Source organism: Lepus europaeus, chromosome 19, assembly GCF_033115175.1.
Source record: "Lepus europaeus isolate LE1 chromosome 19, mLepTim1.pri, whole genome shotgun sequence".
NCBI lineage: Eukaryota > Metazoa > Chordata > Mammalia > Lagomorpha > Leporidae > Lepus > Lepus europaeus.
Genome location: NC_084845.1, coordinates 6,363,704 through 6,377,862, shown reverse-complemented (window position 1 = coordinate 6,377,862; position 14,159 = coordinate 6,363,704). Strand labels below are relative to the sequence as shown.

The 14,159-nt window shown below is 62.0% G+C and overlaps 1 protein-coding gene across 1 annotated transcript; it reads right to left on the bottom strand.

The window, feature by feature from the left end:
- Positions 1–901: 901 nt before the first annotated feature.
- Positions 902–13,320, bottom strand: TSKS (testis specific serine kinase substrate). The gene is made up of 11 exons (XM_062177174.1): positions 13,151–13,320; positions 12,687–12,912; positions 5,564–5,659; positions 5,348–5,431; positions 5,043–5,126; positions 4,387–4,673; positions 3,201–3,395; positions 2,755–2,928; positions 2,251–2,386; positions 1,184–1,308; positions 902–1,058 (listed from the first exon to the last, which is right to left on the bottom strand). The coding sequence occupies exons 1-11, from the start codon at positions 13,318–13,320 to the stop codon at positions 902–904; spliced, it is 1,734 nt and encodes a 577-aa protein (XP_062033158.1).
- Positions 13,321–14,159: the final 839 nt, after the last annotated feature.

The window sequence follows — 14,159 nt, the reverse complement described above, 5'->3', positions numbered from 1 at the left end:
GTTCCTTTCAAGAATTTGGAGCTATTTCCTTGTATCCTTGCATCCAGAGTTGCTGTTGGTAAATGTGATAAATTCTTGTCTCTTCCTGTGTAATTTTTTCGTTCTCTCCAGAAGCCTTTATTGTTTGTGTTGCTACATTTGATCGTGGATGTATTTTCCTTTTCCTTAGTAACCTGAAGCCTCTTGACTTTTTCTTATCATTTTAAAAAAGATTTATTTGAAAGTCAGAATTACAGAGAGAGAGAGAGAGAGAGAGAGAGAGATTGTCCATCTGCTGGTTCACTCCTCCAATGGCCACAATGGCCAGATTGAAGCCAGGAGCTTCTTCTGGGTCTTCCATGTGGGTGCAGGGGCCCAAGCACTTCGGCCATCTCCCGCTGCTTTCCCAGGCACATTAGCAAGGAGCTGGATCAGAAGTGGAGCAGCCGGGACTTGAACCAGTGCCAATGTTGCAGGCGGCAGCTTTACCCGCTGCGCCACACCGCCAGCCCCATCTTGACTTTTTTCGATTCCATGGCATTTGTCGTGATTTCTCTGGTTAGCAGTTTGGGAATAGGACCCACTTGTCAACAGCAAACTCCCTGACGTGTCACATGCGCCTCTACTCAGAGCCTGGAGGTCACTTATACAACCTCTTAGGTGCACCTGCATTTTGACCGGGACCCGTCACAATAGGTCAGGTGTGGAATTTTCCACTTGGGCATCATGCCAGCGCTCACGACATTTCAGATTCCTGGACTAAGAATGCTCAGCCTGCAGCGCCATCAGCCCCTCCCCGGGGAAGCGGGAAACCCTGCCAGACGGCGGTGAAGCGAGTCACGGTGGGCACAGAACGTGGGGCACAACACAGCCCCCTTGATGCCAAAAAGGAGACAGAATTCATGCCAGCATGAGGGGCCATTTATTGTTCAGGGGCTGGGCCCCCACGTTTGGGGGGAGTCCCCCCGCTGCTTCCTCCCCCCATGGGCCCCGTGGACCCCTCAAGTGGCAGGCTGCTGATCTGGTCGTGCAGGGAGCACATCTTGAGGTGCAGGTAGTCCAGAGCGGCTACCTTCTCCCTGAAATGACAGCCGCCGGAGTTGGCGCCGCAGGGCCGGGTGCGGGGGCGCTGGAGCGGCAGGTGGGGCCAGGCCCTTCCCCCCAAGGCCTCACCCTCCTCCCATGCCCTCAGCCTCCTCCTCACTCCGGCTTCATCTTGTCCGTCAGCAGCAGGTTCTTGGCCCGCAAGGCCTCGTCTTGGGCCAGTCGAAGGGTGGAGCTCAGGGCCTCTGCCCTGACGTGTTTGGCCAAGGCTTGGCGCTCCAGCTCCTGGGGAGAGGAGTGTAGGCACCGCTGGGCTTGCCGGACTGGGCTGGGGGTGGAGGGGGAGCTGGGTCGCGGAGGGCAAGGGGCAGAGTCCCATGGGGCCCACGCTCCTCCCCCAGAGGCTCCCCTTCAATGCCATGGGGCTGAGACCGACCAGCGTCCCACAGTGCAGCGGCCTTCCAAGCCCCACTGTGCGTTCACACTGTAGCCGTCCTGCAGTCTGCCCCCAGCACACCTAGGTCCCAGCAAGCACTAGGGCGCCCAGGGACCACCCTGCCTTTTGTGCGTAGGATCCCATCATCCCACGAGTTTCCGTACCCCATGATTCCCAAGACCCCCCCCCCCAGTGTCTCCTGGCCGGCATCTCGCCAAGAACCCCCGGTGTGCTCTGTTCTCTCCGTCTCACTGCATGGAGCCCCAGGGCCTCGCCCGCATTGCGCCTGCAGCCACGTCACCTCCCTCCCAGCCTCACTTGTCTGTCCCAGCCATTGCAAGTCATATCCCATCATGCACTAGGCCAATATCCCACAATGCACCAGTCTCTACGTTCCATAATGCGCCAGGAACCAGTGCAACGCCCTACGGAGCTGTGGCTCCATTTCCCTTCATGCAGTAGCTTCCTGTGGCCCGGCCCTCTGTTTGACCCTGGGATATCTGATTCCTAGGATCCCAAAACATATACTGCCTGTCATCGGCTCTACAGGAAACCAGGCCTGTGTTCCTTGGAGCTTCAGGCTGGTGTCTGTATGCTGTGTCCCATGATGCACCTGTCTAATGTCCCATCATGCTTTGGGCCCATGTCCATCACTTAAGCTTCTGTAACACTGAGCCTATGAGCACCAAGCTGTTTGTCCCTCCCCCTCTCATGCATTCGGGCCACCCCTGTGCTCGGGTCTCCCCCGCCCCCTGCCTGACAGCAGTGAAGTGGCCCGTGGTGCCCGGTACCAGTATCTTCTTGTGTAGCCTCTGACAGCTGGGGCAGGCAGGAGCCAGGCCCCTCTGCTTCACTTCGTCCACCAGCGGGGTCAGTGCTCGCTCCAGTAGCTGCTGCAGGGACTCCGTGGACAACTGCTGCCCCTGGCTGGGGGAGGGGTGGTACCAGATGCAGGAGGCCCCCAAACGAGCCCTTCCCCAGGATGCCCCACGCTGACCTGCCCGCCCCCGCCACGCGGGAAGTTGTCCGCAGGGCAGCAGTGTGCACCCCCACAATGCCCTGGGAACCCCACTGCCGAAGGTCACCAGACAGCCCTCGGTTTCCAAACGTGCATTTGCCACCATGCCGTGGTGCTGCGTTTGTGTCTGTCACGCCTGTCTGGGGTTGGCGGGACACTGACTTCCCCTTGTCGAAAGGGAGGAGAGGCAGCTCCCAGAGCACGCAGCGCCCGCCCGCCCTTCGCGAGTGCCCGTCGGGGCCCAGAGGGCATCCCGGGGCAGGCCCTGCCCCCTCACCTGGCGCAGCGGGCGCAGGAGCCTTGAGGGGACCGATCCAAATTCATGGAGAGGTCGGGCCCCCTTCGGGAGTTCTGAAATTGCCGCCCCAGCTCCTCCAGAATCGGCTTCACCGGGCCTAGCCCCTCCAGTTCGCTCCTCAGAGAAGCCACGGATACGGCCGAGCGCTCCACCCTGAGGCAGAGTGACCAGGGCTGCAGCGAGGCCCCCGGGGCCCCACCCATCACCAGCCCCGGGTCCGCGGCACTCTGCCTGCCCGCCCCTCTGCCAGTCATTTAAAGGTGTGGAACACACCTCTCCTCTCATTGGTTCCACCCCTTCGGCAGGGCACGCCCCCTTGCTCTTAATTGGCGCTGCTCCACGTCAGTATTTGGCCGGGCACACTTGATTGGCCCCGCCCGGCCCGGCCCCGCCCCAGCCCCGCCCTCGCACTGCCCCTCGCGTACATGGTGCACAGTTCGTCCGCTCGGCCTCGCAGCTCCTGCAGGCCCCGCGCCGCCTGCGCCTGCTCGCGCTGCGCCCGCTCCCACTGGCCCAGAAAGCCGTCGAGCCTGCCGCCCAGCCCCCCGAGCAGCCGCAAGGCCTCCTGCACCGCGCCCTCCTCCTGGTGCCAGCGGGCGGTCAGCGAGGACACCTCCCTCCTGTGGGGTCAGAGAGGGGTGCGGCTGGAGCCGGGGTGGGACACGCCGCAGTGACCCCGCCTCCCACCCCATCTCCATTTTCTCCCCTGCCCTGCTGTCCTCCAGAGCGCCCCCATCCGCTATCCCGGCCCTTCCACTGTCAGGGCTCCAAGCTCCAGCCCCGCTCCCCCAGGCAGGACCTTGCCAAGGGATCGCTCACCCCGGGCCTGCGCCTCTAGGAGAGGAGATGCCACCCACAGACCTAAGACACCGGCTCTTCCAAGTCACCTCAGCCCCTCCTGGCTGCACCCCGGATGCCCTCCGCTGCAGGTCCGTTCTCTAAGTCCTAAGTCTCTAAGGCCCCTCCTGTCTCCACCTCCACGGTGGCTCAGGCCCCGCCCCTCGAGGCCCCGCCCACCCCAACCCTTGCCCCACCCTTGAGTCCCGCCCATGACGCAGAGGCTCCGCCCACTAGCACCGCCCACCACAAACCCCCCTTGCCCAACTCTCGAATCCCGCCCACGACCCGCCCTGCCCCAAGGCCCCGCCCACCCCAACCCCTTGCCCCACCCTCGGGTCCCGCCCATGACGTCGAGGCTCCGCCTATTAGCACCGCCCACCCCGCCCAACCCCTTGCCCCACCTTCGAGTCCCGCCCATGATGTTGAGGCTCCGCCTACTAGCACCGCCCACCCCGCCCAAACCCTTGCCCCCACCTTCGAGTCCCGCCCGTGATGTTGAGGCTCCGCCTACTAGCACTGCCCACCCCGCTCAACCCCTTGCCCCACCCTCGAGTCCCGCCCCGCCCCAGGCCCCGCCCACCCAGCCCCTTGCCCCACCCTCAAGCCCCGCCCACGACATCGAGGCCCCACCCACTCGCCCGCCCCGCCCCAGGCCCCACCCTCAAGTCCCGCCCGCTACGTATAGGCTCCGCCCTCCCGCCCCGCCCACCCGGCGCCCGAGGCTCCGCCCTCCCGGTTTAGCGCTGGCCAGTGCCGTGTGCTGCCTCGCACCTCAGCTCCTCGAGGCCGGCGGACACCTTCTGCAGCTCCTGCTCGCTCACGTGGGGGCTCTCGCCAGCCCGCGGCCCCACACCCCAGCCGCCGGGGGCCAGGCCGCGCGGCCTCGGGGGCTCGTCAGGGCTCCCCGGCGGGCCCGAGCAGCCCTGGGGCGGCGCCGCGGGAGCGAGGCCGTGCCGGGAGAGGCCGGCTTCCAGCTTCTGCTCCAGCTCCTGCAGCTCTGCCTCCTGCCTGCGCGGGGTCTCGTCCTGCAGCTGCTGCTGGAGGTAGCGAAGCTTCTCCTGGCGCGGGCGGGGAGGGCGGGGCGGTCACTGCGGCCAACCCACGCGTCCACCCCCAGGTCCGCGCGGGAGTCCCGACGGAGGGGAGCCGGCCCGGCCAGCTGCACCCTTCGAGGCCCGGCTGGAGGCGTGGCCCGTGCCTGTCCCCCTGTCAGAGGCCCGCGCGCATCCCCGGGGTTGCCTGGGGGACAGCAGTGGCCGCGTGCACGGAGCGGGCTCGAGTGCGTGACTGCACGCAGGCTGGGGCGCCCATCAGAATCCCTCTTGGTGGAGCGTCGGTTTGCATGAGCGACGGGGGCGGCGTGGTGGCGCCCCAGGCCCCCGGGTGTCCGGCCTTGAGACCCCCACCCCCAGCCCCGGCCCACTTACCTCCAGCATGGCCGAGTTCTGCTTCAAGACGTTGGTCTTCATTTCCGCGTCTTCCACGGACCGCGTCACCTTCCGGCAGTTCTCCTGGGTCAGGACACCAGGGCGCCGGCCCTGCCTTCCCATTCCAGTTCTGCCCGCCGACCCTCGACCCTCGGCCTCGCTGCTTTTCTCCGGGCTCCCCGGGGCGCCTCTGCTCTACAGCCCGGCTCCCGCCTCGGCCAGACCGGCCCTGCGCTGGCCTCCTCTTGCTCCCCTCCGGGCCCTGCCCCCGCCCCGCGCCCGGGTCCTGGGCCCCGGGGTCTCACCTTGAGCTGGCTGCAGTACCCTTCCAGCTCCTCGGCCTCTTGCCGCCTTCGCTCCAGGTTCTCGCTCAGCACTGAGCACTCGCTCTGGGGCGTGCAAGGGTGGGGGGATCAGCTAAGGCACCGGGGACAGCCTGCGTTAGGCAGATCCCCCTGACTGTGTGGAGGCTTGGCCCTGCAGGAAGGGGCGGTACCCTGGTGGGGGGGGGGGGCTCCTACCTGCAGGGTCTGCACGTGCTGGTTAACCCGCGTGGTCTTTTCCTTCAAGCTGGTGATGGAGTCTTTGGCACGGACCAGTCCGCTGTTGACCCCGCTCTGGGGGGAGAGAGGGAGACAGGGGACACACTCAGGCGAACCCCAACCCTCAGAGACGCGTTCTGCTGCTGCCAAGCCCTGCTCACTCCTGGACTTTGCCTTGGAGTGGCTGTGTGGCCTTGGGCCGGGGGCTGCATGTCTGTGATTCGGAATATTCCGGCTGGTTCTGACCACGTGACCTGTTCCAGCCAATGAGAGGGAGTACGTGGCCAGCTGTGGCACTGGTGATGAGCGGAAAGGATCCGCTAGGCCCTTGCACATCTGCCTTTGCAAGGGGGCAAGGTGGTGGTGGGAGAACTAGCTGGGTGCTCCCTGCTGACGCGCCTGGGAAGGCAGCAGAGGACGGCCCCAGTGCCCGGGCCCTGCACCCGCGTGGGAGACCCGGGTGAAGTTCCAGGGTCCTGGAGGTGGACATTTGGCCCAGCGACTAAGATGCCGCTTGGGGATGCCTGCACCTGTATCACAGTGCCTAGGTTCGGGAGCAGGCTTTGCCTTCCACTCCAGCCACCTGCTAGTGTGCGCCCTGGGAGGTAGCAGGTGGCGACTCAGTGGGGTCCCTGGCGCCCAGGTGGGAGACCTGGGTTGAGTCGCCAGCCCCTGGCTTTTGCGGGCACTCAGGGGTGAGCCAGTGAATGGGAGATTTTCCTGCGTCTCTGACTCTCACTTTTCAAATACATGATTTTTAATTAAAAAACCACAAAATATAGTCAGAGAAATGGCAAGGGAATTTAATTCTGGTGGTACACTAGAATATGTCAGTCTAATACAAAAGATGGCAGGATTGATCAACAGCATATAAATAAATGGCAAACTGCGAGAAGAAAGGCCCTCCTTACCAGTAATTAAACTAAAACGATCAGGACAGGTGGAGTGGCCCCTGGGTTGAGCTACTGCTTGGGATGCCTATCTCTCTCTCTCTCTCTTAAGATTTATTTATTTGCAAGTCAGAGTTATACAGAGAGAGAAGGAGATGCAGAGAGAAAGAGAGAGAGAGGTCTTCCGTCCGCTGGCTCACTCCCCAGTTGGCTGCAATGGCCGGAGCTGCACCAATCCGAAGCCAGGAGCCAGGAGCTTCCTCTGGGTCTCCCACGCAGGTGCAGGGGCCCAAGGACTTGGGCCATCTTCTACTGCTTTCCCAGGCCACAGCAGAGATCTGGATTGGAAGCGGGCAGCCGGGACTTGAACCGGTGCCCTTATGGGATGCCGGCACTGCAGGTGGTGGTTTTACCTGCTGTGCCACAGCGCCAGCCGCCCATATCTCTTGTGTGAGTGCCCGTTTGTGTCCCAGCCACTCTGCTGCTGATCCAGCCTTCGTGCACTTGGAAAGGCGGTGAGTGATGGCCCAAGCACTTGGTCCTTGGCGCTCACGCGGCTCCTGGCTGCTCTGCGTCCATTCAGGCTCCCTGCTAATGTATCCTGGGAGGCCGCAGCAGAGGCTGGGGTGCTTGGCCCCTGCCGCCCACGTGGGAGACCTGGGTGGGGTTCATGGCTCCTGCTTTCGGCCTGGCCCAGCCCCAGCTGTTCTGAGCACTTGGGGAGGGAACCAGTGGGTGAAAGATCTGTGTTCCATTCTTCTTCTTCTTCTTCTTCTTCTTCTTCTTCTTCTTCTTCTTCTTCTTCTTCTTCTTCTTCTTTTTTTTCTTTCTTTTTTGGCAGGCAGAGTGGATAGTGAGAGAGACAGAGACAGAGAGAAAGGTCTTCCTTTTTGCCACTGCAGCCGGCACATTGCGCTGATCCGAAGCCAGGAGCCAGGTGCTTCTCCTGGTCTCCCATGCGGGTGCAGGGCCCAAGGACCTGGGCCATCCTCCACTGCCTTCCCGGGCCATAGCAGAGAGCTGGCCTGGAAGAGGGGCAACCGGGATAGAATCCGGCGCTCCGACCGGGACTAGAACCCGATGTGCCGGCGCCGCAAGGCGGAGGATTAGCCTGTTGAGCCACGGCGCCGGCCTCCACTCTTCTTTTTAAATGAATAATTCATAATAAATGGATCGAATATTCCAAAGAAGAGATTGGTAGAATGGGTAACAAAACGGCATAATCCAAATACAAGCTGTCTGCAAGGAGACTCACTTTAACATTTAATTTTTTATTTGAAAGGCAGAGTCACAGAGCGAAAGAGAGAGACAAACAGAATACCCAACCCATAGCGGTGGAGCTGGGCCAGGCAGAGGCCAGGAGCCGGGAGCTGCATCCAGGCCTGGACATGGGCCACAGGGGCCCAGCCACGTGAGCCATCTTCTGCGGCCTCTCGGGGGCGCATTAGTAGGAAGCCAGGATCAGGGCAGAGCTGGGGCTCCGACCCAGGCGCTGCAGTGTAGGAGGTGGGCACCCGTGGATACAGCGGCTTCCCTGCTCTACCAAGCACCAGGAGGCTCCCTGGAGACACAAGGGCCTACGTGGTTGAAAGGAAACATGGGGATGAAATGCAGATGCTAGCTGCTGGATCCGTGCCTGCATCGGGCAGAGCCGACTTTTTTTGTGTGTTTTGTTTTTGATAGGCAGAGTGGACAGTGAGAGAGAGACAGAGAGAAAGGTCTTCCTTTTGCCGTTGGTTCACCCTCCAATGGTGCTGCGGCCGGCGCACCGCACTGATCCGATGGCAGGATCCAGGTGCTTCTCCTGGTCTCCCATGCGGGTGCAGGGCCCAAGGACTTGGGCCATCCTCCACTGCACTCCCTGGCCACAGCAGAGAGCTGGCCTGGAAGAGGGGCAACCGGGACAGGATCGGTGCCCTGACCGGGACTAGAACCCGGTGTGCCGGCGCCGCAAGGTGGAGGATTAGCCTAGTGAGCCGTGGTGCCGGCCCAGAGCAGACTTTAAGACGGCACTTGATTCTAGGGACGAGAAGGTCAGTTCTTCATGAGGAAGACGCCACACCCGAGAGCTTCAGATAACGCGAAGAAAACACAGGACGGAGAGGCGATAGAGGTGCCTCAGCAGTGGTGGCTTGTGACGTCCGTGCCTGCCTTTGAATGACGGCGACAACAGCGGGAGAGAGGGCCCACGAGGGAATGAGAGACGGGCTGCTCCGGCCAGTGCCCTCGGACTCCCAGAGGACACTGCCCCCAGGCATCGGAGTCGCTCTCTTCCCCAGCGCACAGGGACAGCCTGCAGGATGCACACGGTGGCCGCAGAGCAGGTCTCACTAGGTCGGAACCACAGGTGTGTGTTCACCTCCTCCGCAGGCTGGAATTAAGGGAGGGGCCTGGTGAAACCACCAGTAGGAGGCCTGCATCCCACATCCCAGTGCCTGCTGGGAGTCCGTGCTGGTCTTTGCTTCCTGTCCACCTCCCTGCTAAGTCACCGTGGGTGCAGCAGATCATGGCCCGAGTACTTGGTCCCTGCCACCCACTTGGGAGACCTGGGTGGAGCTCCTGGCTCCTGGCTTTGGCCTGGCCCATTGCAGGCATTTAGGGAGTGAACCAGCAGATGGACAATCTCTGTCTCTTCCTCTCTCTCTGTCACTCTGTCTTCCAAAGATAAAATCTTAGAAAAAAAAAAAAAAGAAAAAGAAACTAGGACAAAGCAGGGGTGGGGTGGGGTGCGTGTTTGGCCTCGCAGTCAGGGTGTTGGTTGGGCTGTGCACACCCACATCTGAGTGCCTGGCTTTGATTCCAGCCTCCTGCTGATGCAGACCCTGGGCTGCATAAGGTGACGGCCCAAGTGGTTAAATCCTACCTCCTGGCTTCAGCCCGGGACTGGCCATTACAGGCATTTGGGGAGTGCAGCAGTATGGATGCTCTCTCCTCTCTCTCTCTCTATGACTTTAAAAAAAAAAATTTTACAAAAAAGAAACTCCAACAGGAGCAAACCAAAGCTAGCAGAAGGGACCAGCACAAGGGGAGAAAAGCAATAGAGTATATAGAGAACAGAGAAATTAAAACCAGAAGCGTGTCTACTGAAAAGATCGGCAATCTTGACAAATCTTGAGCTAGACTGGATGAGACAGAAGGAGAGGGAACTGAAGTTCCGGAATACCAGGAAGGATGGGGGGCATTGCTGCCAACCACACAGGGCCGGACAAGGAGGAAGGGAGGGAGGTCTATAGAGGAGGCTATGAAGCAGCGTTTGCCGGCCGGAGAGTAACCTGAACGAAATGGGAAAATACCTAGAAACATGAACTGCAAAAACTCAAGGAGAATGAGAAAGTCTGAGTGGACGTCTAAAGATGCTGAATTAAATAATAACAATCAAACCACTGCCAGCAAAGAACAGCCCAGCAGCAGCGGCCACACTGGCGAATTCTAGCAATGATTTTTTTTTTAAAGCATGGACATCAATCTGTCTGAAATGTTTCCAGAACACAGAAGAGGAGGGGGCAGTTCCTAACTCCATCTGTGGGGCCGGTGACGCCCTGAGACCCCGAGGACCAGCCAAGAGATCAGGAACCTGCAGGCCACGGAGGGCACCCAGTCTCACAGTTCCAACACGGGTCAAGGTGCCCTCATCCCATTTAGCAGCACCTTCTTAGCCCAGCTCCAGCTCCGGACTCCAAATTCTGGCTGATACAGACCCTGGAAGGCGGTGGGGGTGGCTCGAGTACTTCCTGCCACCCTTGTGGGAGATCAGGATTGAGCTCCTGGCTCCCGCTTTTGGCCCAGGCCAGGTCATTGCTGGCATTTGTGGAGAGAACCAGTGGATGGAAGTGCCCTCTGTCTCTCAAATAAAATTTTAAAAAGAAAGAAAATACAACCCAATATCCTGTATGGAGAGAGCTACAGAAATAGTCAACAGACCCTTAGCAAGCAGTCCACAGAGGGGTTTGTCCAAGGGGGATTTGTCCCAGAAATTCAAGGTTGGTTCAACGCAGGAACGTTCATCAATATAACAGGACACAGTCATAAAATAAAGGGGCAGACACGAGACCGTGTGCCTAGAGAAAAAGCATTTGATAACATCCAAAATGTGGTGCTGAAAACAGATCCACGGGCCGGCGCCACGGCTCACTAGGCTAATCCTCTGCCTGCGGCGCCAGCACACCGGGTTCTAGTCCCGGTCGGGGCGCCGGATTCTGTCCTGGTTGCCCCTCTTCCAGGCCAGCTCTCTGCTGTGGCCCGGGAGGGCAGTGGAGGATGGCCCAAGTCCTTGGGCCCTGCACCCCATGGGAGACCAGGAGAAGCACCTGGCTCCTGGCTTCGGATCAGCGCGGTGCGCCGGCCGCAGCGGCCATTGGAGGGTGAACCAACGGAAGAAGACCTTACTCTCTCTCTCTCTCTCTCTCTCTCTCTCTCTCTCACTAACTCTGCCTGTCAAAACAAAACAAAACAAACCAGATGCACGGGGCGGGCGTTTGGTGCGGTGGTCGGGATGCTGCAGTCCCACATCCGGGGCCGGGGTTTGCGTCCCAGCTGCTCCGCTTCTGAGCTGGCTTCTTGCTAGTGTGCACCCTGGAGGCTCAGGTACTTGGGTCTGAGCCTCCCCTGTGGGCGACCTGGGTTGGGTTCCTGACTTCAGCCCGGCCTAGCCTTGGAGAGAGGCACGGGGTGCAGAGCGACGCCTCGCTCTGGAGGGACGAGCTCAGGGGCCGCAGTCCCAGCCGGGCTGGCTGTCTTCAGTCCTGGTGGTCTGGTCCACAACGCTGAATCAATACCGCACAGCAGATGGAGCGGCTGGTGACAGCCTGGCCTGGCAGCCACGGCGACAAGAGCGCCGTGAGATGGGGCGCCCGCCGCGCTGGGACAGACCTATCCCTGTCCAGTCACCTGCTGTGTGCGACAGTGGGCGGGGCAGTGCCCAGCCACAGCTCACCTCGGGTTCCTGCCCCAGGAGATGGCGATGGTGGCAGCTGGCTTGAGTGGCAATGAGGAAGGCCCAGTGATACGAGGGGCTGCAACTGATGATCCCGGCACGGTGCTTAGGGTACGGCGTCAACAGTAGCGACAGCAGAGCAGTATTTTGGGACAGGGGCCTCAGACATGGTCCCGAGCGGGGGGGGGGGGCCAAGGACGCCCCCATCCACACATGACAGGGACCACTCTGTCCCCTTCCAGGGGGCGGGGCCGCCTTCTCGCTTGCACAGTGCGGTTTCTCCATGGCCTCCGACTCTCTCCTCCAGGGCTGCTCTTGGCTCTGGGTTCTCTCTGCCCCTCTGCCTCTCTCCCGCTCTCCCTCCCGGCTTCTCACGCGCAGGCCGCAGCTGCTGCCCCCTCTCGCCGTGGCTGATTGTTCTCCTGATTTCGATCCGCAGAATAGGGACACGAAGCCCCTCGGAGGCTGGCGCTCGGTGCAGCCTCACAGCGAACCGCGGCTGCGTCTGGCCCTGATCCGGCTTGCCCAGGGCCCTGTCTGCAGCGTCGCCATCTGCTGGGCGTGCGACTCAAATAGCGGTGGTGGGAGGCAGCTGGCTGCAACGGAGCGCTGTTCTGGCTGGGGGAGGAGCCGTCTCCCCGGCCCTGTGGCCCTGTGTCCACCCCTGACCGCGCCCGTGCCCTCTCGTCCTCCCGTCTCCCTCCTGCTGATGCCTATGCTGAGGCTCCCAGGAGAGAGACGGCGCACAGTAATCGCTGGCAACTTGTTCTAGCATCCCCGTGGTCGCGGGGGTTGTGGGTGTAATTCTGAGCGCGTGGCCCAGGGGCAGCCCAGTGCTGTGCAGTTAGAGCCCTGAGCTCGGGCACTGCCCACTCCTGCTCTCCTGCTGGTTTTGCCCGATTCTTAGGTGACCCTTCTCAGAGAGCTACTACCACTCATCCATCAAAGCCTGGTCTCGAGGCCGCCTCCTCCAGGAAGCTTTCCCTGATAGCATCCTCTGAGGGCCCCTTCTCGGGGACTCCCCACACCCACTATGGGGTCTACTGCTCCAGTCCATGTCCATTGCCCCCAGCACACTGGGAGCTCCCTGATTCCCATCCGGGACCCCAGCCTCGCCCGGCACATCTACAAATAGCCTAATGCACTAACGTCCACCCACCAGCTTCACGGAGGCAGCTCCTCCGGGCCTCAGAGCCACCAGGACCTCCCGAACTACAAACCCAGTGCAGTGCTGGCCCCGGCCCTGGCCCTGCATGTGCCCCAGCCGCGCCGCCCTCACCAGTATCTCGGTGATGTCTGGGTCATCCGGAGCCCAGGGAAGCGTTGGGGAGGCGGGGGGCCCAGGCAGCGCGAGGGGGCCGCTGTCTTCCGTGGTCGAGTCCGTCCCGGAGGAGTCTGTGGGCTCCATGGCGGCCAGGTTCAGCAGGGACACGTTGGTGCAGGCCGAGGACCGCTTGAGGTTCAGGCACCAGTGCATCGGCTCGTGGGACATCCGGGGCTCCACCCTGGGGAGCAGAAGGTTGGGGGTGCAGCCCTGGGGGGCCGGCCCTTCCTGCCTCCCCATTTCCAGCCTCCCCTCTGCCCCTGACTGCCGCTCCACCACCTGCTTCCTTCCCCTCCCTGGCTCCTTAATCCTCCTCGACCCCCACCCTGCCCCTCCCCCAGCACCCACGGTGGGACCCTGCTCTGTCGGGGGCGGTGCTGGGCGCCAGGTCCGTCCCCGATACAATGTGACTAACCCACCCGTGGAACGACACCGCCTTCTTTTTCTTCGAGATCCCCTTGGCCGGGATGGTCACTCCCCCGGGAGCCTCGGGGACCAGCTGGCAGCGGCTGTCGACCCCCGCCGGGGGGTCCCCAGCCTCGTGGATCTCCTTGGACTGCCAGATTGTCTTCACCACCACACTGGCCATGGCGTGTGGGGGCCCTGCTCCCGGGGGGAGACTTGCCACCTCACTCAGCCCACTGCCCTCCCAGGCCTGGCGCCCCCCAGCCTGCCTCACAAAGGACCCCACCACTGGGCCCCAGGGAGGGGTGCCTGCAGACACCCCCTGGGGAGGGGCTCAGTGGAGTCTTCCAGCTGCGCGGTTCCAAGGCGCCCCTTGAAAGCCCAAGAGGAGCCAAGCTCGCGGGCGGGGGGTGGGAGAGGGGAGGCAGCCCCATGGGGTCAACGGCTCCTGACACTGGCCTGGGACCTGGGAGACCATGGTGGGTGAGGACTCATGGAGTCCCTGACACGCACCGGGTGGGGCCAGGGGCCAGGCGAGACACGGAAGCGGGCTGAAGAGGGACGGGAAGGAGCCAAAAGCGGGAATGGCATTCGTCAGAGTCCATCGCCCCGGGCCCTGGGGGCTCAGGTCCTCCGCGGTGCAGGGACTCTGCCCAAACGCCGAGCTGCAGCGAACGGCGCGTGTGGCCAGGTTCGTGGAGCCGCTGGGACAGTCCCATGGGCAGAGCAGCTTGACCAACAGCAACCCCCCCCAGTCTGGAGGCCGGGGACACGGGGTGGGGATCGGGGGCGGGGCTTGGCGGCACCCGGCTGCCTGCCTCCCTGTCTGAACATCCCCATTTAAGGATGCCCCCCCAATGACCTCGTCTTAACCCAATCATTGGCAAAAGACCCTCCCCAAGTAAGGCCACGTCCACAGGGACCAGGGCAGGGTGGGCCTGGGGGGGTCAGAGTTCACCCCAGGACAGGTGAGGTACACAGGTGTCCGTCCCCCACTCTGTGAGCATCGGGAACACAAGGTGG

What these genes read in the sequence shown, in the direction of transcription:
- TSKS (XM_062177174.1), bottom strand. Translation starts at nt 13,320, where the DNA reads ATGGCCAGTGTGGTGGTGAAGACAATCTGGCAGTCCAAGGAGATCCAC. An exon ending in GGTACTGCAGCCAGCTCAAG is followed by an intron (nt 5,127 to 5,347) that starts GTGAGACCCCGG and finishes GTCCTGACCCAG; the next exon opens with GAGAACTGCCGGAAGGTGAC. An exon ending in GCCGGCCTCGAGGAGCTGAG is followed by an intron (nt 3,396 to 4,386) that starts GTGCGAGGCAGC and finishes CTGACCCCACAG; the next exon opens with GAGGGAGGTGTCCTCGCTGA.